Here is a 21,372-nt window from a genome sequence, read left to right as displayed (position 1 = left end):
AGGCCCATGATGTTGAGGGGTGGAGATAGAGACGGCCAGTTAAATTTCCAGGAATAAGTGGAGGGACATAAGCTCAGTAAGAGCAGGGGCCATGTCTGCCATATCCCCAGTCACACAGCCACACCCGCCAGCTCCCAGCGCGGGGAGTCCCCTGGCAGGGCTCGCTGCATGCTGAGTGGGGGGAAGTGGAACGTGCATTAGCAGCTGGAGCAGGACAGCCACCAGATGGTTTCCTTCTAGGAAGAACCCCAGTCCGCCCACTCATTATACCTAGTTCCCCATAGAACCATTCAGGGCTGGGGAGTGGTCTCAGGTTGTCTCTGCGCCTGTACCTTGTCCTAGATGTGGATTCTATCTACTGCCTGTACTTCCCAGAAGTCTCTGTGCTCCTCTGTTGCCTGGAAACGAGACTGGGAGGAGGGAGGAGTAGGGGAACCTGGTAACCTCAGCACTACTGGAAATTGTTTTGGATTATTTGGGCTCCCAAAGGCACCTGTTAGTGACAGGTAGAGCCAGCTGCCTCCTTAGTCTGGGCGAGTGGTGGCAGCGCCCCGTTTGGCCAAGGCTAGCCCTGCAGCTTGCCCGCTGCTCCTGGCTGGGCCCATGTCTCTCCAGGGCCAGGGAGCACACTGCCGTGGGAGCTGTAGGAGCAGAGCCTGAAGTATGGGCTTCCCTCCTTTCCCCTGAGTTCATTTTCTCTTTAAAATCCATAGGAGCTTGAATCACCTTCAATTTCAGAAGTCCAAGTCAGGTGACGGTTACTGATCCCTGAGCTGAGGAGATTAGTCTCTTATCTCAAGTCAAGGTTTCTTGGCGAGAGCCCAGGTGAGCCTTATGCAGCCAGGCAGGTCTGGAGTAATCTGAGGAAAAGGTCCAGATGGCGGCAGGGCAGGGCAGGCACAGCATCCCTCACCACTGCTGTGTCTCCTCTACCTTCCTGGGCTTCTCTCTGGGCTCTGCCAGGACAAACTCACCTTGGGAACAAGAGCGGCCCACCTTGGTCATTCTAGAGCCTGGAGCCCAGGCCATCCAAGAGAGAAGGAGAGGCCACTAAGGAGCCTGGGATGAGAGGGGAGAACTAGGTGCCCTGGCGTTGGAGCTAAAGAAAAGGGACTCATGGCCGAGAAAGGTGGCTTCCACTTGGACCAGACACATCTATCTTAATTCCTTGTTTAAACCTCAGCTACACAGGGGAAATGAAATCTCACGTAGGGAACATAAATGTCATCTTGTTTCACTCCCAGAAGTGACCCGCATCTCCCTACAGTATCTCTGCCCGAGGTGATCCTGGTTCTGGCTGAGCACTGCCAGGCATGGGGACCTGCTCCCTCCAGGGCAGCCCAAGGTAAGCCGTTACCCGGCTGGCCTCCTGCTAGCTTGGTCAGTAGCTGTTCATACTGCCCACGGAGGAGCCTGCCTCCAGCTCCCAGCACTGCTCACACGTGGATGTATCCTAAGCACCTAATCCTGAGGCTGCTCCAGAGAACGCTGCCCCTGAAGATGAGGGACTGGGCTGAGCGGGCCAGCGTCTCCTCAGCGCTGCCATGGAAGTGAGCAACGGGACTACTCCCAGGCCTGGGCACTCAGCTGGTCGCAGGAGGCTTTCTTTCCTGCTTCTTATACCTGTTCTCTTCTGGATCTTGTCTGATTTTCTCAGGCAGGCTTTTGGGCTTATTTCTCTTCCTTGCCCTTAGGTCCCAGGGGCCAGGCCAACCACAGAGTGGGCAAGTGGCTGGCTGGCTTTCTCTCCTGGTCCAGACACAGAGGGATTCCAGCTAGGAAGAGTGTTCACCTTCTGCAACCCAGCTCAGCTTTAAGTGAACAACCCGGGGGCCTGGGCTTTAGTTTAATTACCAGATTTCAGTGTGGGCATTCTTTGGAGTCAGGTACAGTTGAGGGGACGGGAAGAGGCGCTCAGACTTCCTCATGGCTCTCTGGTAAACTCGGCATACGTTTCAGTCTACGTTCACTTCATCTTCATGACTGCCCGCGACACAGTCATGAAGACTTCCTGCCTACCCGCCTCCCGGCATTCTCCCACCCCATTCTGCCCGCATGTGACAGATGAAGGGGCTGAGGCAGAAGGAGTTTCAGTGGGAAGGCAAATCCAGGGCCTAGAGTTCAAGTTCAAGGGCTAGGAGTTCAGGTCTTCCACCTCTCCAGTTAAGGCTCGCTGGCTTCCAGGCCTCTTCAGCCCATGCAGCTTCTGCTCCTGCACCCGCTCCCGGCCCCTGCACAAGTGGGGCGCGGTTTGAGAGCTAGGCCCTCAGCTCAGGGGGTGTATCTGGCTGCCGGCAGGGGTGAGACACTTGGAAGGCCTCCAAGGCCAGCAGTGACTTGTTGATACGGCTGATGGTAGGGTAGGGAGTGAGATCCACCTTGAACCTGTGGCAGAGAAACATCCCCCTGAGCCAAGGTCTGCAGGGGCCCAGGGAGACTGCCCTGCAGGCGATGGGGGAAGCACAGAGGCGGGGCTGGATGAGGTCCCTGGGGCTGGCCAGGGAAGGCCTAGGAAGGCAGCCCTGCCAGGTTGGGGGTCCTTGTTCACAGGTAGCTCTCTGGGGAGGGACAGTCTTGTGCAGTATTGTCTGGCATCTCAGTTTCCTACTGCTCCTATTCCAGGCCATGGCTATCTATACAACCTACTATGTGTAAGGCCAGTGCTGGGCATTTATATACAGATCATCTCCCCACCCATGTCATAAGCTTCTCAGGCGCAGGGAATGTGTCACACATTTCCATACCCCTAACAGTGCCCAGCACGATGCCTTCCACAGAGAGGTTCTCATCTGTGCCCTCCTGAAGGGCTGATGGAGCAAAGCAGAGGCAGAGCTCACTGCCAGGCACAGAAACACCACGTCTGGGGAGAGCAGGCTCTTGGAGTGGACTCTTGCAGGGGCGTCCACCAGGTGACACGCCTCCTCTTAGGAGTGGGGGCTATGCGGTATCACCTGGGCTGCAGTGGGCATGGGAAGGGTGTTACACCGGCTTCTGCCTGTCTCTTACGGCCACAGTGGCTGCTGGGGGCAGTGGGGGAGAGTCTGCGTGAGATGCTACCTCAGTCGATGAAGTCAGGGCCTGACTGTAGGAGGCAGCTGGGCATTTTGAGGGGAGGAGCCAGGAGGAAGAGGGAGGGTGGCAGGGCTGTCTCTTACCTGTCAGCATTTGCCACCTGAGGCGCTAAGCACAGATCAGCCATGGACACCTGCAAAGAGGGTCGGGCGGGCTTGCATCAGGGTGCGCACCCCAGACTCCCACCAGTGACAGCACTGGGGTGCTGGCCCCTGGCATTCCCCTCTGCTTCTGGCTCTTCTACCCCCCCCCCACTGCCCCACCCCCTCCTCATCTCCCCGGGCTGGCTGGGTCTGTCCCTGCAGCTGAAGCGCTTCTCCCAGGCTACAGTGCAGTTGCGCTGACAACCAACTGTGGGTAGCCAGAGAAGGCTCGATTGCCTTAGTGGATGTTACTGTGCTTGTTCAAAATTGCCACCACAGGCACTTAGTGGGGGCTCCCAGCAGGGAGGGAAAGCCTCTGGGTGCAGGTGGGGGACTCTGGAACCAGAATTACCATAGAGCCAGGGCCTTAGCCTGTAGGAGTCAAGGGCACCTGAATCCTAGAATCCTAGCATTGGAAGGGAATGGAGACATCACCTAGTCTGATCCCTCATCTGATGGCTGGACCACCTCCTCATCTCAGAGATGAGGTCTTCAACTTGAATACCTCCAGCAATGAGAAACTCACTTCCTCTTGAGGCAGCTGACCAGGAAGGGGCTGAGAAGCTCCCCGTGAGCTAACTTCTGCTTAACGCAGAGAGGACGACCTTGGGTTGCTGACTCCCCACCCTTGCTACAGCTGCCTCCTCAGGAAGCTCTCTGAGCTGTGCCTGCCCTGGGCTGGAGGGAGGTAGCTGAGTCTAAGTGGAAGACAGTGGCAGCCTGAGGTAGGCCTGAGGGAGGAGGCCACCCCCATGGGCCTGGGGAGAGCTTACCTCATCTCCCACACAGTACTTCCCCGCTGTGCTCTGCAGGATCTGCTCCAGAGCTGGAGGGAAGCAACATGAATACTCTAAGGGGAGAGCAGCCTTTCTGGGCCTTGGTGCATAGCTATGACATGGCAGCTATCTGAGTGGCAGGCTGGAGCGTGTGCTAGGGGGAACACGGCAGTCAGATCTGGAGAGAGGTGATGGGCACATGGGGATAAGATGATGCCTCCCTGCGCTCTGCAAGTTCAGCTGCCATTCCCTCCTCTGAGGGGACAAGGCCTGCCACTGGCCAAGGCAGCAGTTCTCACACCGATGTGCTGACACTTTGCTGGCCCTGGCTTCCTGCCTGGAGTGGGCAATGGAGCAGAAGTTGGGCCATCCATCTCCAAAAGGCCTCAGGCATGAGGTTCCCAGAAGTGCCAGGGGTTGAGGCCAGGTTGGATTCTGCCCAGCCCACTGCCTCCTCGGCCCTGCCCCCCCACCCTCATCCATGCCACTGCCAAGGCCGAAGAGCCCGGGACGCTGCCAGATGCCAGGGCCCCCGGTGTGAGGGCCATTTCTCTAAGAGGTCACCAGGGGCAGCTCACAGGGGCAAGGACTCACCGTTAAAGCCAGAACTGATGGCCTGCTGGGCCCAGGTCAGCTGGTTCTCCGGTCCCACTTGCTTCAGGACAGACAGGTTCTGTGTAGCCCAAGAAAAATCTGGGATGAGCTTTGGGAGCCAGGCTGAGCCGCGCACTCAGCCAAGTCCCCTCAGGTGAGCTTGGTTCCCGTGTGTCCCTGGCTGTACACCTGTCCTACCCTGGACCCTGTGAGCTCCCACCCTGTGGGGCCTGAGGGGGAAGGGAGGTGACGATCCCAGAGGCCACTTTCTCTGGCTGCCCTCGTGGCCCCTATCCCTCTGGCAGAGATGTGTAAGGGTGGAGGCACAACCCAAGGCCTCTCTCCATTGCATCCAATGCTTCTCCCTGACATGGTCCCTTGTGAGGAGAGGGAGTGTGACACAGGGTTGGGGAGGGCAGCATGGGGGAGGCACATAGGATTGGCTTTCAGGAGATTTGGATGTCTGTCTGCTTCAACTTCCTGTTAAAAAAAAAAAAGTGACATGGGGGGCCACAGATACACAGTCAGGGGGTCTGTCACACTTAGAGTGACTCTGCAGTCACTCCACCTTTCTGGGGCTATTTCCTTACTTGCAAAGTCAGGGATTAGCACAGATGAATTTTTTTTTTTAAACAGATGAATTGTTTTAATACTTTTTTGTTTTACCAGTGAAAACTTACCAAAAAAATCTTAGGAGAATCCCAATCTATGACACAGAACAGGTGAAAGGAAGGCTGCTCTGGTTAAAGGTGGGAGGCAGGGGCATGCGCTGCTCAGCCTCTCCCTGCCACCTGGCCCTTTGCCCACCTTGGCAACTCTGGACGTGTCCTTGGAAACCTGGGGCTTCCCAGAAGGCGGCTGGCGTCCCAGGGAGTGGATGCTTTCTGGCCTCCCTCCTCCCTCTGCCACAGGGGACAGGGCCAAGCCCCTGAGAATCCCCTCTGTCCTCCTGCCACCCCGCAAGGCACCTCACGGTGGGCTGGCCAGGGTGCGCGTGCATGCAGAGGGGAGAGTGCATGCGTGTGGGGATGCAAGGGTGAGAGGCGTGTGAGGGAGAAAGCGCACGGGAGCCGCACCTGCAGGGGCTGGATGCCGCTGGCCAGGAGGTGGGAAATCATGCGCACGTGGGCCCTCTTCTTTGGGTCCTGAGGCAGGAGTTGCGGCGTGGGCCGGGTCTCCTCCAGGTACTCAATGATGGCCAGCTGTCCGGAGGCGAGCCGTGAGGCAGGGACCATGGGGGGACTGTAAACTCCTCTTCCTCCCCCACTTCCAACACCACCATCGTCACCACCCCCCTTCTTACCCTTCTTACCATCCTCCCCTTGAGCCCTGTGAAGCCAAGAGGCTCCCCAGGAGGATGAGATCATTTTGGACCCTTGTCCTACAGAACTTAGTCCCCCATATGCTTGAGTCTCCCTTCACCTCCCAAAGCAAGCAAGCAACCTTCCTCCCTCCCCCGCTCATCCCTGCTGAGAGCTGGGTGCCCTGGGCAGACACAGGCAAGGAAGAGCTACGAGGTCCTCTTGCTCAGGGCACCACGCTCATGAGGGGCCTCCCAAAGCCGCCACTCACTGACTGGCCAATGGTGATTCCATCAATCTTCAGGGCTGGCACCTGCTTCATGGGATTCAGGGCCTGGAATTCTTCAGAGAACTGTGGAGACAAGGCCCTGGTGGACTGGGCAGCCTGGCCTGAGCTGGCTAAAGCAGAGTCTGGCAAGCAGGAAGCCCCTCGCCTACTGCCCACCTGTACCTCCCTCCCCTGGGAAAGGCCCTGGCTCCCAGGCCCAGGGTGACACCTGGGGGATCTGTGAAGTATCCTGAACCCCAGTGGCTGCTGAGATACAGGTTTCATCCCAGTGGCCAGGCTATGTGCTTGTCCCTGCACCTTATATGTGGTCACCAAGGCACATCCAGAGGGCCTGGCATGGGGCGAGGACCCGCTCACCACCCACACTTCTGGAGCCAGACATGGAGAGGCCAGGCTGTGGTGCGGAGCCTGGAACCTGGGCCCTTCCCATGGCTCCTCTTGCTGCACAGCTGGCCGCCCTGTCCCACAGGGCAGGGCCAGCAGCCTCCTCTGGCCATGGGGACCACAGGGCGCATGCTCATCTCTTGCCTGCAGAAGTCTGCACCCCCTGCCGGGCCCCTCTCCAAGGCCTCTGACTCCTACATTGTGGCCTGGGGGCAGCCTCCTTACCTGCTGCCCCCCATCCTTTGTGAGGTTGATGGTTATCGTCTCATAGTCCATGTTTTTCAAGGCCAGAGCTAGGAGAGACAGCAGACAAGTCAGTGACAGCCTCTGACCACACTTCCCAGGGTGACGAGCGGGAAGGAGGCTTCTTTCTCCACACTGCTGGGTAGCCCTGTCGCCTTCTTCCCAACTTCCTGGATCACCACCCGCTCCCCTACCCCAGGGCCATGATGCTCTGCCTCTCTTGCCCCTGGACTCTCTATATCCCCAGCGGACCTCTCATGCCTCTAGGTGGTGCTATGAGGGTGTGTGCCCTGGCCCGCTGAGGGCTCCTGGAGGACAGCAGGGAAATGTCCCCTTCATCTCTGCCCCTGGCAGGGCCTTACCCAGTGGCAAGCAGGGCTTATTTGTTGGAGACATGCAATCATTCCTCCATAAAGGTCATCTGCGGGCCAAGGGAAGGTGCTCAGTGACTACGCAGGGCCCACACAGGCAGAGGACACTCTTGTTCTGTTTAGAGGAGAACCCCTTTCTAATCCATTCTATCCGTTCTCAGGGCTGTTGACTACAGATCCCAAGGCATCAGGGCTCTCTGGTGACCTCAGCACATCTGCTGACTCCCAGTGGCTGGATTTCCTCTCCATCTCCTTTGATCTTTTCCTCCCAGCATGGTGAGGGCAAAACACTCGGTCGACCCTAGTGGAGGAGACTGTGTGTGTAAGTGTGCACACTTGTGCCTTAAAATATGGCGATGGCCGGTATCAGGCAAATGAGCGAGGGGAGGAGCGCAAGACGTGTCACAGCCTGCAGACAGCCCAGGAGACGCGGGGCTCCTTCTCAGCGCCGGTCAGCTCCACCCTGGAGAGTGGAAGTGGTCGGGGCCAGGCAGGAGGCCAATGCGTGGTGGCCCTGCAGAGACAGTGCCCGCGCTGCTGGTCTGGCCCCGTCAGGGCAGAGGCTCTGGGCCCAGGGAGGCCATCTTCTTGGAGAAATGTGTCCTCGGGCACCCCAGTGCTCTTGCCTACTGATTCTAGCAAATACCAAGTGACTGTGGGAGGGGGAGGGTCATAAGGATGGCTTCCGGGTCAGGAACAGGCTCCTGGCAGCAGGCTACCTGGGTTTAAATGTCATCACGTTCACTTGCTAGCTGTGTGGCCCTGGACAAGTAACGTCAGCCTCTGTGCCTGTTTCCCCATCTGACAGGCAGCATAGCGTAGTAAAGAGCATGGACTAGCTGGAGCTAGGCTAGCTGGTTCAGATTCCAGGCCTGCCTCTTACTAGCTACATGATCTTGGGCAAGTTACTTAACCTCCCCGTGCCCCAGTTTTCCCACCTGTACAATGGTGATGATAATAATACCTCCCTCCCAGGGTCGTTGAGGTTTAAATGGAGTCATGTACACAAAAACACTCAGCACCGTTCTCTTTCTGTACGAGCTGCTACGACTATGACCTTGGCCGAGGGCTGACTTAAGCTGAGGGACAGAAGGGTCGAACCAGGACTAAACCAGAGGGCCCAGTTTCTCCTTCCCGAAGCCTCTGGGGTCCACACTGGCCAGCTCTGTTTAATTTGCCAGATCAAATAAGATAAGAACTGAGGAAGGTCAGCTGTTCCCAGTTACCAAGGGTCTCTGGATTCTGTGAGCCTGCCTGAAGCATGGTTGCTAAGGGGCTTTGGAGAGCAGTGGGAGAGGTGGCAGGCCCAAGAGGAAAAACACCCCTCCCCACTTCCTCTAGTTGGACTTCCGAGGTGGAGGTGCCATTCGAGGCTGAGGGCTCCAGGAGACTGGGGATGCTGTGGCTGGTGCCCTGTCTGACAGAGGCTTTTCACCCAGGCCTCCCTCCACCCCATACCACCCCACTCCAGCTCTTGGTGGAGGTACAGCTCTTACCGATTCGAACTCTCCATGAGCAGGAGCTTCGGAAGTAGGAATAGAGGATGGGCTGAGGAGAGAAGACGAGGACGCATGTTAACCCATGCTTGGTGGGTTCTCAGCCCCAGGAGCCCACTGGAGGGGAGGCAACAGCTCCCAGCCAGGGGTCTCCAAGCCAGCACTGTTTCTTCCCAGCCTGCTAGGCCTCCTCCCTCAGGCCTGCGTCTGGAAAAGTCAGGCCAGACTCAGAGCTCTCTGGGTTAGAGGCCTGGGGAGTCATGTGGGGTCCCTCAGCTCCAAACTGTGCTGTCATGCATTCCTGATGTCCAGGGGGCCCCCAAAGGGGCAGCCAGACTGCAGGTGCCCTCCTTACCTTCCTAGACTCAGCCATGATGATGTGGTGACCCTTGGCCTCTCAGGGACTGTCCCCTCCCACAGAACTGTGGGGCAGGGGGAGGAACCCTAAAGGGGTGGATCCCATGAGCCAATGGGGAAGCTGGTCTAAACAGGCATCAGGAGAACTTTGACTCCGGTCAGAAAGGGCATCTCTTTCTAATCTGGGGAAAGCTTTTTATGCTCCTGGTGGAGCCAGGTCTGGTGTCCTGGGCAGACAGCTAGGCCTGGTTTTGAAGCAGTAGTTCATGTGGTGCAGTGGGCTAGGAGCTGGCATACTGGGAGTCTGGTCCCAGTGCAGGACCTAGCCCCGCATGACTGGGGACAAATCCCTACCTTCTCTAGTCTTCAGCTCCCTCATCTGTAAAATGAAGGGTTGCCCTAAAATGATAGCTTATTTCCTTCCAACAGTGGCAGAAAGACCAGGAAATCTAGTTTTCTGCACTTTGGTGCCCATCTCTTTCAACATTCCACCCACCAGTCCTCCAGACTCTCAGCTGATCTCATAAAAATAGCATCTGGAAAACTCAGGCCAGACTCAGAGGGGGGAACTTTCCTGGCGGTCCAGAGGTTAAGACTTTGCCTTCCAATGCAGGGGGTGTGGGTTTGATCCCTGGTCAGGAAGCTAAGATCCCACATGCCTTGCAGCCAAAAAACCAAAAAACATTAAAAAAAAAACCCAGAAGCAATATTGTAATAAATTCAATAAAGACTTTAAAAATGGTACACGTCAAAAAAAAATCTATAAAAAAAAAATAGCTGGGGAATATGCCCACTGACTCCAAAGCTGAGGTCATAAGCTGGCAGCCCACAGTGTTCTGTTTGGTCTATACTGTATTTAAAAATGTTTCAATTCATTGCTAACATTAAAAGTCACATTGTTTCATATACAAATCCTGTTGTCCATTTTTTATTAAAAAAAAAAATCTGGAGATAATGAACTCAGTTTCCTGAGGAGCAAAATTGATCAGAGCCAATTAATGGCCCCTTTTAGAGAGGGCATGCCCTCTCAGGTCTGCTATGGCCCCCACCTGGTCCACTTCTCTCATTTTTGTTACTCTGAGGCCCCTGAAGGCAGCAGGGTGTGTGACCTCTCCTCTAAAGTTTAGGGGACTCAAAGTTAATTTCTCTGGTGCTTCTTGGTCACCAGCATTTCAAAGCAGAACCCAGAACAGAGTTACCAGTAATTAGCACTCATGAATCTTCTGGCAGACACATATGTAGCCTTTTGGATGAGGGAGAACTCAATAGAATTTCTTAGATCACCCTTGTCTACCATCCCTCTGACTACAGACATTTCACCCAAGTTCGCTCTCCCTTCTGTATGCCCCAGCTCACCAAGCTGCTACCTGACCTTGCTTTCATCATCCCTGAACTACCAACTCCATCTTCTACTCCATCTTCTACGTGGGCAAGGGCACAAGTGGGAACCCAGACCCTCCCAAGTTAGTTCCTGACCCTGGGAGTTCCAGTCTATTCTGAAGGCAACTTTTGTGGGGAAAGTGAAGATAGTTCTGGCACAAAGGTCAAGTGATAGGCAGCAGGCATTCTTGGAGGGAGAAGAGTTCGTAGGCTACAACTGGATGTACCCTGTTCCAGGGTGCATCCCTTTCCTTATTTGGTTAGGCTGGAGGGGCCCCTGGGGCCAAGAGGCAGCTACACTGAAACAGAATGGAACCACTAGAGAGCTGCAGACATCAGCTTAGAATCCTTAAAGAAATGCCTTACCTAATTACTAAATGTTACACATTTGACCTAGACTAAGGGTGACCACAGAATCACTGTAAATGCCCTGCCCTCAGGTTTCTTACTTATGGGCCATCAGGAGATGTAATGGAGGGCGGTCTCTGATCTTTCTCTTACCAATGATAACTTCATAAACCATCCCATGTTCCTATTTGCATTTGTAGGGCTAAATTTTAAGCCCAAGTAAAATATCCGTTTCATCACCACTCCTGGAGGAATTGTTTTTAATTCAAATATGGATTCTCACCACTCTAGCAGATTTTATTTTAAAACCACCTCTTACACATGATTTTCGAGAAAGACTCCTAAACTCCTATTTGGGAGTGGGAGGGCTATACACTGTTAAAGTGATACTATAGGGCTTCCCTGGTGGCGCAGTGGTTGAGAGTCCGCCTGCCGATGCAGGGGACACGGGTTCGTGCCCCGGTCCGGGAAGATCCCACATGCCGCGGAGCGGCTGGGCCCGTGAGCCATGGCCGCTGGGCCTGCGCATCCAGAGCCTGTGCTCCGCAACGGGAGAGGCCACAACAGTGAGAGGCCCGCGTACAGCAAAAAAAAAAAAAAAAAAAGTGATGTTATATCCCACCTGATGGGCCTGCCACCTTCCTTTGAGCTACAATAGCTGTTCCAAATCTTTAATAGAGATTGATAACAGTGGTTCTGGGGTTAGTCTTGGGAAATACAAATTAAAACTGGTAATAAGGTCCCCAAGTGATTATGATGACTGTAAGTGCCACAGTTTCCCCTCGCCCCCGGCGCTCTCTCAAAATGCAAACAACCCTGAAAGGCCATTTAACTGTTAAGACCTGCCGGGCCGACCGGCAGGGCTGTGCGGATCAGGGAGACGAGGGACGACGCTTGGAAGCCCTAGCAGGTCGAGTGGGGTTAGGGGTGGGTGGACAGACAGATGAAGAGCAAGGGTACAGCCACCAAACCAAGCCGGGTACTCTCCACGAGGACCTTGCACCTCGCGCCCAATCCTCTCGGGATCACAGGCCACAGCGAGTAGCGCGCAGGTGCAGAGCGGTGCCAGCGCGGCGCATTGCATGCTGGGAGTCGCCGTAGGAGCTGTGGGCGGGGCCGAGCGGCTCACCTTTGACCCCGCCCCCCAAGATTTTTCCCTGTTTCTAAGTAGAGCCTCTCTCCCCGGATGCATGACACAGACCTTCCCCACTTGCATCTCGCACTCTGGGCGACCCCTCTTCCAGGCCAGGAAACTTCGCGCCTGCGACTCTCCGAGTCGTCGACGATTCAGGCCCAGTGAGACCCCGACACGTCAGAACTTACGTTTTCGTCTCGGTAAAGCTAGGGCTTGGACTAGAATGAGCTTTAAGGTCTCTTCTAGCTTCCCCGCCCTGCCGCCACGCCCCCAGTCCTGGCGCTGCTGGGAATTGCAGTTCTTTGAGCCCGCTTTCTCCCCGGCCCGCCCGGACGTCATGCTCTGCGCCACTAGCCGTCTCCTAGCGGCCCGGGCGGCGACCGCGCTCCCCTTCCAGCCCAGAGTCCGGGGTAGGGAACTACATTTCCCAGGGCCCCCGGCTGCCGGCGCAGGGAACTACATTTCCCAGGGCACCCCGAGCCGCCGCTTGGTGACTTATTGGCGGGGCGGCTCGCAAGACCCAGCGTGCTTGCGGGCAGGAGGGCCATCCTGAGGAGGGGAAGGATGCCGCCGGCCGTAGGCGGAGGCCTGGCAGGGTCTGAGCTGCGTCCCCGGAGGGGCCGCTGTGGGTCCCAGGCTGCTAGGGCCGTGGGCCCGGACGTGGCCACCGAAGCTACAACGCGGAGCCCCAAACGGCCTGCTCCGAGCTCGCGGCGCTTCGAGGCGCCCGGCCGGTGGGCTCTGCTGGCCCTGGTGACGCTGATGTCCTTTGCCACCCGCTTCCACCGTCTGGACCAGCCGCCGCACATCTGGTGAGTGATGGGAGGGACTGGGCAGGCACCATGGCAACTGGGAGGGAGGGGCGCGCCTTCTCATTGGTCTGGAGGCACGGAGAGGGCGGGATTCACAGGCGGAGGGGCGGGGCCGCGCTGGAGGGGAAACAGGTTTCTGGTGGTTGCCTCTGCCCAGGTGCAGTCTCCGTGAGAGAAATCTTTTTGCTTCGGTGTGTGTGAGAGTGGGATTCCTTAGGATCTGAGGAAGCAGTCTTCATGTCTTGCAGGTTATGCTGCAGCGTCTCACCTGGCTCTCAAATGGTAGCTTTTAAAGGTGCTTTGAACTGACCCAGGAGAATTGGAAATTCTTAGTACAGAATTTCCTAAGGCCTGAGTTCCTAATCTGCAGGATTTAGACCTCCACGGAGGGGAACATTCCTATCTGAGTACCACATTCTCGGGAGCCAGAACAACCTGTTTGCCCACGGATGATAACAAGGGTCCCAGGAAGCAGGTCTGGGGTCATCCTGTGAGGATGTATTTTCTTAAAGGCTTTATTTTGTAGGACTAAGGTGCAGGAGTCAGATTTCGTTAAAAAAGCTTAAAAGGTCTACAGCTCGGAGGAAAATTTTTATACAGTTTGAAAATGGTTAATTTGTTTGGCCAAGACGTGATACCATGTTTTCTCAGTATCACTGAGGAGAAAGTGTAGAGGTTGTTAGAAATGGAACTCCTTGACTAAAAAGCAAGCAGGCTAACAAGCTATCAGGGTTACCCTACTTGGAAGTTAATGAATTAGCTTGTTACTATTTCATGAGTGCTGGCGGAAGATGTGAGACTCCTGGGTCAGAGTCAAAAAACTTATTACTCGTAGCAAAGGAAGCAGGATGAACATCGGCATATTGGATTCAGTTTCTCATGGCTCCGAAGTCCCACGGGGTGACGCTGTGGGCTCAGATGGATGACTGCACACACTGTGCGTTGCCTTGCAGCTAAGGAGCAACAAGCTTGGGGAATTTACAAAAAGCAAGCGTACTTTTTGCCCTGGAGAGAGATGTTACCTCATCTCTCAAGGCTGCTTGGTGCAAACACAACTTTGGGAAATGGCCCAGGTAAAGTGCAGTCAAGGCCCTGCATTCTCCACATACCCAGCAAGATGTGTGGAAGTACAAGAGACCCATGGAGGACTGTCTCTCCCAACAGTCTCACTCCTTGATATTACACTCTCTTGGCCTCTAGCAAATTTTCACATGAATGTGCAACTCCATTGAATACTCTGATTAACCTGGCTGAGGCAGGGACCCAGTCTATTTAGTTTGTCTCATACAACATTTATTTAAGGCTGCTTTCACCAGGAGTCAAAACAGCAGGGTGGGGCTTCCCTGGTGGCGCAGTGGTTGAGAGTCCGCCTGCCGATGCAGGGGACACGGGTTCGTGCCCGGGTCCGGGAGGATCCCACATGCCGCGGAGCGGCTGGGCCCGTGCGCCATGGCCGCTGAGCCTGCGCGTCCGGAGCCTGTGCTCCGCAATGGGAGAGGCCACAACAGTGAGAGGCCCGCGTACCACAAAAAAAAAAAAAAAAAAACAGCAGGATGAGGCCAACCTGTGGTGTTAACCTGTGCCCTCCGGGATGCTGGAGTGGGGTGGGGAGGGACCAGGAAGTCTTATTTCAGATAGCTGAGATGTAGTCTAAGGCCAGTCTGTTATCCATTATAGTCTGTACACAGATGTTTAGACTGACCTCTGATTTTTGATGTCACTGCCAATAATTACAATGAGTTCTCCCATTTAAAAAGCAACTCCCATGCCCAGTGGAAAGGCATTCCACAGCACATTCTTCCCTGCATTCTAATATACTACCTGAAGGGGTGCAGATCACTTCAGTTCAGGATTTTTTGTTAAATATTATTTGGATTTCCATCAGATTTGATTTAGATCATCATTACAGTGATTTGGTTAAGCCCCACGGGCAGCGAGAGTCACTGCGTAGCTGCAGCCTCAATCACTATACAAGGCATAACCTAAGGTCCCTAGGGTGTCAGGAGAAGCTTATGAATTTATATCAGTCATACTAACAGAAGGTTGTGCCAGTCTGTGTTTTTGCGCACATGCGAGGGAGGTCCATGTTTGGGAGTTAATGTTGATGTCGTCAGGGACATGAGGATAGTTCAAGACTGGCCATGTCCACATGAGTTTTTCTGATTTCATGGTGGAATAACAGAGTCAGCAATAGGTCAGATTGCTAGCTACAGCTGCCACTGACTTAGTTGAACTGTGTTAGTATTTTGCCAGGCTGGGTGCTGGGCCTAGGAGGCAAAGAGAGCATTCATTGTTTCCCTTCTCTTTACATTTCCAGGGGCCTAAGATGTTCCTTCCCCAGGTGGAAAGGTTGTTTGTTTCCTCCCACTGCCATAGAATCAGTGTGTCCCACTCTAGTACCTGTAAATTCACCTTTACTCCAACTATTGCATACTAATATCCAGACCTTTCTGTCATGGGCACTGTCAGAAACTTGACAGAGACTTATGTCTCCCATCTTGGCCCATGTGAGCCACTGTAGCGGGACCTCACAAGCAGTGTGCTCAACCAGGTGATCTTTATGCTCTAAAACCACGTCACTCCAACAAGAAAACCCAAGTGACTGAACTGGAATTAAGTTTGAATCCCATAAACCCCCAACTGCACCCCCAGGCTGATCCAGAATTGCTGTTAGGGGAGACCAGTCGAGCCCAGGAATAGTCAAGGAAGAATCTCAAATTTTCAAAATGGGTTTTTATAACCTTCCACCCCTTTTGTTCTGATCATTACCCAGTTGGTGGCCGAGAGGAGATGAACACCTAGTTAGGTGACCAAACTACTTGCCTAAGGTGTGTGAACAAGGAGGAAGGTGAGGGAAGTTGACTCAGAAATCTTTTTGAGAAGACTGTTCAGTGCTTGACAATATCAGATACCCGTGGATGGCCTGGAGTGTGGAATGTCATCAGATTTTTGGCTATTCAGCCATTGCAAAAAAAAAAAAAAAAAGGGTGTACCATTGTCAGACTGTAGATGGTTTGGAAAGCTGAAAACACAACACAGTTTCGTTTCAAGGGCCGCAGTGATATATCTAGAGTCAGATGATTGGACTGGAACAGCATCATCAGCACTAACCCGAAACGGTGTCAACAGCAGTGGGGCACCAGTGATAGCCTGGAATGAGGAACAAAGGCCTAGTACAATCAGTTTCCTTGGAGTCGTCAGTACCCCATGCAATGTGGCTTCCTTCACTGCAAGACAAACGTGCCAACTTTTGGCAGGAGTCACAAGTTACCACAATGTAGCAATGGCTTCTGCTTTGGAGACGTTTAGTCCTTTACTTTGTGCCCAGTCCATGGTGGTAGATGTGTTTCCATGCCTGGTGTATTGACGTATGCAGGTGGCAATGGCAGCAGTCTGGATGGTGCAGGTTTGATCAGCAGCTTGATTCTAATCCGTCTTATCAGAATACTGGCCCTTACTGGGGGCATCTACATGAGTGATCCAGATTGGCCCATTGGCAGGCAACCATGATTTTTTTCCACAGTTCTTGGCTCCGAAGAGGGGTGTTTTACATTTCTTAGTATATAGCCTTACACCAGATGGTTAGGCCAATGGCAAAAGCCTAAGGGAAAATAAAAATATAACTTGTCTGTTTCTTAGGAGTATTGTCTAAGGCAAGGGTGATGACTTTCAATTCAGTGCATTGTGCCAATCAACCCTTATTGCAGTCGGTCTTCCAGAAACGTCAGTGGGGCTGGATGATAGCTACTGCCCTGTGGACACCATCTGCTTTTAATTTAGCCTAACCATCAGTGAACCAGGCACAAACATTAGGAGGAACCTCTGGGAATCAAGACCCCACTGAGTCAGCGGCTTTGCTTCAGGCGGTGGAGTGGAAGATAGTTTCTTCCAAAGGGGCAGCTGCCACCTCTTCTTGAAAAACCAAGATGCCTCTAGGGCCAACACTTGAATATACCACTTCCATTTCACCAGCGAGCCTTGTTGAGCCCTTCCGTCGTTAGCCATAGATTTCAAGTTGACCCACCCCAAAGTGACAGTATCAGGCCAAAGAGTCCTAAGGTCTTCATGGTTCAGGCCCTCAAGTTCAACAAGAGCTTAGTAGTAGGTTGACAGTTGCCCCTTTAAAAGGGTGTGTACTTGGTACCTATGTCCAGCAGATGGCGCTGTCATGGAGCCCTCCAAGCCCCCCTCCCCAACCCCCCCACCCTGAAATTCCATCTTTAAAGCTGTAATGTCCCTTTCTCGTCTTGTGATTTATATTATTTCTGTAGGACCACTTGGGAGGGGACAGGATCACCTCTCACTAAATTAGCAGTCTCTCAATGGGATAATCTTGGACACATATGGGATAAATACGACTATGCCTTCAGCAGTGGACGCAACTGTAGTTGCAAGGGCCCTACCCAAGGCCACTTTCCCTTCCCTTCCCCACTGGGAACTTGGCTCAGACCCTATCAGTTGAATTTAGGTGCTTTTTCCCCTTTCAACTAACAAGTCTAATAGACCTGCATCAGGAGCTATAATGACAGCCACCTAGAGGTTATGCCATTCCCAGGTGGGAGGTGTGGCGAGTGCTGGATGCAGGGCGCAGGAGGAGGCCTTTTTGCTCCTTCAGCCCCTCGGCAGGCTTGGCACCACTTCTTCCCAGCCTGCCTTCCTGTGTCTGGTGAGCACCTGGGCTTAGGGGCTTTTTCTTTCAGTCCCTGTACACACTGCCATGGTCCTCCCTGCAGTCCTTGGCACCTTTGGTAATCCCTGCGCCTAGCAAATCCTCTTACTCCAAGGGATTGAGTAGGGTGCTCGTGTATCCAGTAAGACTTTGAGCTTGAGTCCCCCTCCTCCCCAGAGTTCCCCACCACACTAGGATGGGTGTGTATGGCCTTTAGTCCCCTTTAGGGACAGGGAGACCTTAGCCCCACCTGTAATCATCTTACTCTTTAAAGAAGCTGAGATTGTGCCAGAGGGGGAGGGATCACGGGACACGGAGGGACGGAGTGGCTCTGAGCCTCTAAGCAAGGCACACCTTTGGCTTGAGCACACAGCTCACCCGAGAACCTTTCAATGTTTTCATTTTACCCAGAGTTCTGCGTTGAATAGCAAGGTCCTTACCACTGGCACCGTTAAGCTTGGGGGCCTCCTAGATTCGTCAGCCCGTCCATCTTGCCTTTTGGCTGCGGCTTATTGCCCCAGGGTTGCGATTATATCCTTTCCTCCTTTTGCCCAGAAGGCCGTGGGCAGTAACCAAGGCAGCATTCAGACTGTTTGTTTCAATCCTGCCTCTCTCCCCTCAACCTCATTCATAGGCAGGACAGTGGGGGATTCTTACTACCTGCCTTCCCCACCGCTTGGGCAAGAGCATTCACCACCAGATTCCAGGGCGTCTTCTCTTATCCCTAACCCAGTCCATGATGGCCCTTGTCCTTTCTCTTAAGGAAAGCTATGACTCAGCATCCTATGCTTGTCACCAAAACTGTCAGGGTTGGGGGTTTTATGCTACTTGCCAACTAATGAGTTAGCCTGTCAGTGTTTTATGGATGCTGGCAGGAGACAAAGTCCTGGGTCAGAGACAAAGGCCTTTATTTCTCACAGCACAGCAAGCAGGATGAGCATCAGTATGTTGGCATCAGTTCCCCTTGCCCCCAGTGTCCCATGTGATACCCTGGGTCTGGATGAATGCCTGCACATGCAGGGGGTTGAATCACAGCTAAGGAGTATTGATCTTGGGGAATCTGCTGTTTTATAATAAGCAGTAAACAAGACTGCTCTCTGTCCCGAGGGAGACGTGGTGTCTTCCTCAAGGTTGCTGCAAGCATAACCCTGAGAAGTGGCCTGAGTAAAGAGCAGCCAGGACCTTGCATTCTTGGCGTAGCCTGCAAGGCCTGCAGAGCAAGAGAGAGCCAGAGAAGACCGTCCATCCCACCGCAAACACGCAGTAAAAGCCAAGAGGAAGCGTGACTATTGCTACTAGTTTTACTTGAAGTAAAAATCTTGCACCCCTTTATCAATATGTTTCCAAACAGACTTCAAAACTAACCGCAAATGTTGGGACAGTTTAAATAGTGCCCAGCATGTGTGGGACTTTATAGTCTGTAAAGTTCTTTCCCATGTGTTACCTCATACCTGCCTCCCTGCGAGGTGGACTGGCAGATGCTACTGTTGTCTTCATCACGTAGATGAGAAAAGAGATCCGGAGAGGGCGAGTGATTTTGCCAGGTCATGCCCCCACAGTGGGTGGCGGAGCTGGGACCGGATCTCTCTTTTTTCTGCAAATGTATTTTGTCACACTGCTTGGAAGGTATTTTTCTGTTTGACATCGCCATGTCACTGTCCTCATTTCATGTCAAGCCATGTGCTTAGCAGACGCAGAAGTAGATTTACCCTTCTGCCTGTTTATTAGACCCAGTGTGTAAAACACACAAACAAAAAAAAGACCCTGCATTTTTGGTAAGAGCATGTTTTGCCCCTTATTCTGTAGGACAGTGATAACTACTTATAGAAGCTGACCTGGGGATGGATAGTCACTAGAAAGCAACTGTTCTTCTTAGCTGCAGGGAGAGATTGAAAAACAGAAATGGCCAGGTTCTGCTGGGTTACTAGCCTGCCGCTGTGAAGCCCCCGTGTAGGGTGTGAAAGGTTTACTGTGGTTGTGTAGAAGAACAAGATTTTTGCATTGTGTCTAAAAGCTAGTGTATTAGAATCACTTACTTGCAAAATAATTTTTAAATAATTTGTAAATAATGAGGATAGGTTTTTAGACTGGTTGTTAACTTAGTAAGAAAGCCCTCACTTTTTATATACTTGTTAGTTCATTATAATAAGGTCAGTGAGTTCATAGTTAGCAGGTTAATTATCACAAGGTTGGGAGCAAAATCAGACTCCAGGCACAACCATGGTCTATAGGCTCTTACTGATCAGTAGCCCACAGTGTAGTTTGTAACAGCAAGAGTAATGTAGTTTCTAGTAGCAAAAATAGTCTTAGGGTTAGAAGTTAGCAGACTTGGGGCTTCCCTGGTGGCGCAGTGGTTAAAAATCCACCTGCCAAGGCAGGGGACACAGGTTCGAGCCCTGGTCCAGGAAGATCCCACATGCCGCGGAGCAACTAAGCCCGTGTGCCACAACGACTGAGCCTGCGCTCTAGAGTCTGTGAGCCACAACTACTGAGCCCATGTACCACAACTACAGAAGCCCACGCACCTAGAGCCCATGCTCCACAACAAGAGATGCCACTGCAATGAGAAGCCCTTGCACCACAACGAAGAGTAGCGCCCGCAACTAGAGAAAGCCCGTGCGCAGCCACAAAGACCCAATGCAGCCACAAATAAATAATAAATAAATAAATAAACTTATTTTTTAAAAAAAGTTAGCAGACTTGGAAGAAAACTCTTATTGCAAAACTTTTTATAGTATAGGAACTCTTCGCCTTTTTAAAATAAATAGAAACTCAAGATACAGAATAAGTATAGATTTAACTTAAATTTATGAAACTGGTTGGTAAGTATTTGCTAGCCTTTCTCAGCTGTCTAAATGAAGATTAAGGAACAGCCTGATGTCTTGCTTCCTCAAATCACTTGTGTCAAAAGCTTTTTTTTTTTAAAATCCAGATTTTCTCATTAACTGCTTGAAACTTATAACCTTTGGTTTTAACTGTAATTTTAACCATGCTTTATTAAGGCTGTTTGGGTTGTATGATAATTTTAAGAATTTCATTTCTCTTTCTGTTTTCTTTTTAGTTGGGATGAAACTCACTTTGGAAAAATGGGAAGTTACTATATCAACCGCACCTTTTTCTTTGATGTGCACCCGCCTCTGGGAAAGGTGAGCAGTGTGGTGAATGACGGTGCTCTCCTAAGAGTTGGAGCCAAGTCTTAGATTTGGATTTAATTCTTGGGCTTGTAGAAAGAATTCCCTGACATTCCAGAACAGCTGCTTTCATGGGAAACCTTTGGTGTTTTTAGGAGTCCTCTGGGCTCAGAAATGGAGAGAGATTCCACCAACTGATGGATGGATAAACAAAATGTGGTATTATCTATACAATGGAATATTATTGAGCCATAAAAAGGAGTGCAATATTGACACATGCTGCAACATGGATGGGTCTCATAAACATTATATTAAGTGGAAGAAGTCAGACATAAAGGGCCACGTATTATATGTTTCCAGAATTGGCAAATCCACAGAGACAGAAACTAGATTAGCAGTTGCCAGGGTCTGGGGGGAGGGAGGATTGGGGAGTGACTGTAAATGGGTGTGGAATTTCTTTTTGGGGTGATGAAATAGTCTGGAATTAGGTAGTGGTGATGGTCGCACAACCTTGTGAATAAACTAAAAGCCACTGAATTGTACACCTTAAAATGGTGAATTTTATGGTATATGAATTTTACCTTAATTGAAAAAAAAAAAAGAGACGGAGAGAAGGAATCTGTTGCATAAAAAGCAGAAATAGCTTAGGGGAGCTGACTGTCCACGAGGGCCTGAAACTCCTTCCCACTCCCCATTCCCAGCGTGCACGTTGTTTGGCTTGTTCCTTTCACATGATGTACAATTAGAAATTCCACCAATCAGAATTCATTTTACTCTCTTAAAAACAAACACCCCCGAGAAGGCTAATGGATTAGCCTTGGCATTTCGCTCAGTCCTTTCTTCCTAACTGGAGGCTGAGCTCTCTGGTACT

At 52.4% G+C, this 21,372-nt stretch overlaps 2 protein-coding genes across 8 annotated transcripts in view; one reads left to right on the top strand and one right to left on the bottom strand.

The window, feature by feature from the left end:
• Positions 1 to 1,807: 1,807 nt before the first annotated feature.
• GSTZ1 (glutathione S-transferase zeta 1) lies at positions 1,808 to 12,304 on the bottom strand. Of its 5 annotated transcripts, XM_027120150.1 has the most exons (9): positions 11,956 to 12,071; positions 8,670 to 8,721; positions 6,785 to 6,852; positions 6,158 to 6,238; positions 5,662 to 5,787; positions 4,586 to 4,664; positions 3,989 to 4,041; positions 3,156 to 3,205; positions 1,808 to 2,385 (listed from the first exon to the last, which is right to left on the bottom strand). In XM_027120150.1, exons 1-9 carry the CDS (start codon positions 11,968 to 11,970, stop codon positions 2,259 to 2,261), a joined length of 651 nt encoding a protein of 216 aa, XP_026975951.1. In that variant the 5' UTR covers positions 11,971 to 12,071; the 3' UTR covers positions 1,808 to 2,258. The 5 variants fall into 5 exon arrangements, with proteins under 5 accessions (XP_026975951.1, XP_026975954.1, XP_026975953.1 ...); XM_027120153.1 differs by lacking the exon at positions 5,662 to 5,787; XM_027120152.1 differs by lacking the exons at positions 1,808 to 2,385; positions 3,156 to 3,205; positions 3,989 to 4,041; positions 4,586 to 4,664; positions 11,956 to 12,071 and adding exons at positions 4,671 to 5,065; positions 12,078 to 12,304.
• A 24-nt stretch (positions 12,305 to 12,328) lies between these two features.
• POMT2 (protein O-mannosyltransferase 2) overlaps positions 12,329 to 21,372 on the top strand; it is a 47,650-nt gene continuing 38,606 nt past the window's right edge. For 2 of the 3 annotated variants that reach the window (XR_003435576.1, XM_027120148.1), the window contains exons 1-2: positions 12,329 to 12,701; positions 20,432 to 20,516. Coding sequence is in view for 1 of the 3 variants with exons in the window: in XM_027120148.1 (XP_026975949.1) it covers positions 12,454 to 12,701; positions 20,432 to 20,516 (333 nt within the window). In the remaining 2 variants the exon portion in view is untranslated. The remainder of the gene's footprint in view (positions 12,702 to 20,431; positions 20,517 to 21,372) is intronic. The other variant, XR_003435577.1, reaches the window with a different exon arrangement.

This window comes from Aethalodelphis obliquidens, unplaced genomic scaffold, assembly GCF_003676395.1.
Source record: "Aethalodelphis obliquidens isolate GAN/ISIS:26980383/991018 unplaced genomic scaffold, ASM367639v1 scaffold21, whole genome shotgun sequence".
In the NCBI taxonomy this organism is placed as follows: Eukaryota; Metazoa; Chordata; class Mammalia; order Artiodactyla; family Delphinidae; genus Aethalodelphis; species Aethalodelphis obliquidens.
Note: the sequence above shows the minus strand (reverse complement) of the source record. Positions and strands in the feature narration are given on the sequence as shown.

Bases quoted from the DNA above. Each gene is read 5' to 3' on its own strand.
- GSTZ1 (XM_027120149.1), bottom strand. The intron at 6,853-8,669 runs GTAAGAGCTGTA...TGTCTCTCCTAG, and splicing joins CTCATGGAGAGTTCGAATCG to CTCTGGCCTTGAAAAACATG. The intron at 5,788-6,157 runs GTGAGTGGCGGC...GCCTCCGGACAG, and splicing joins GAATCACCATTGGCCAGTCA to CTGGCCATCATTGAGTACCT.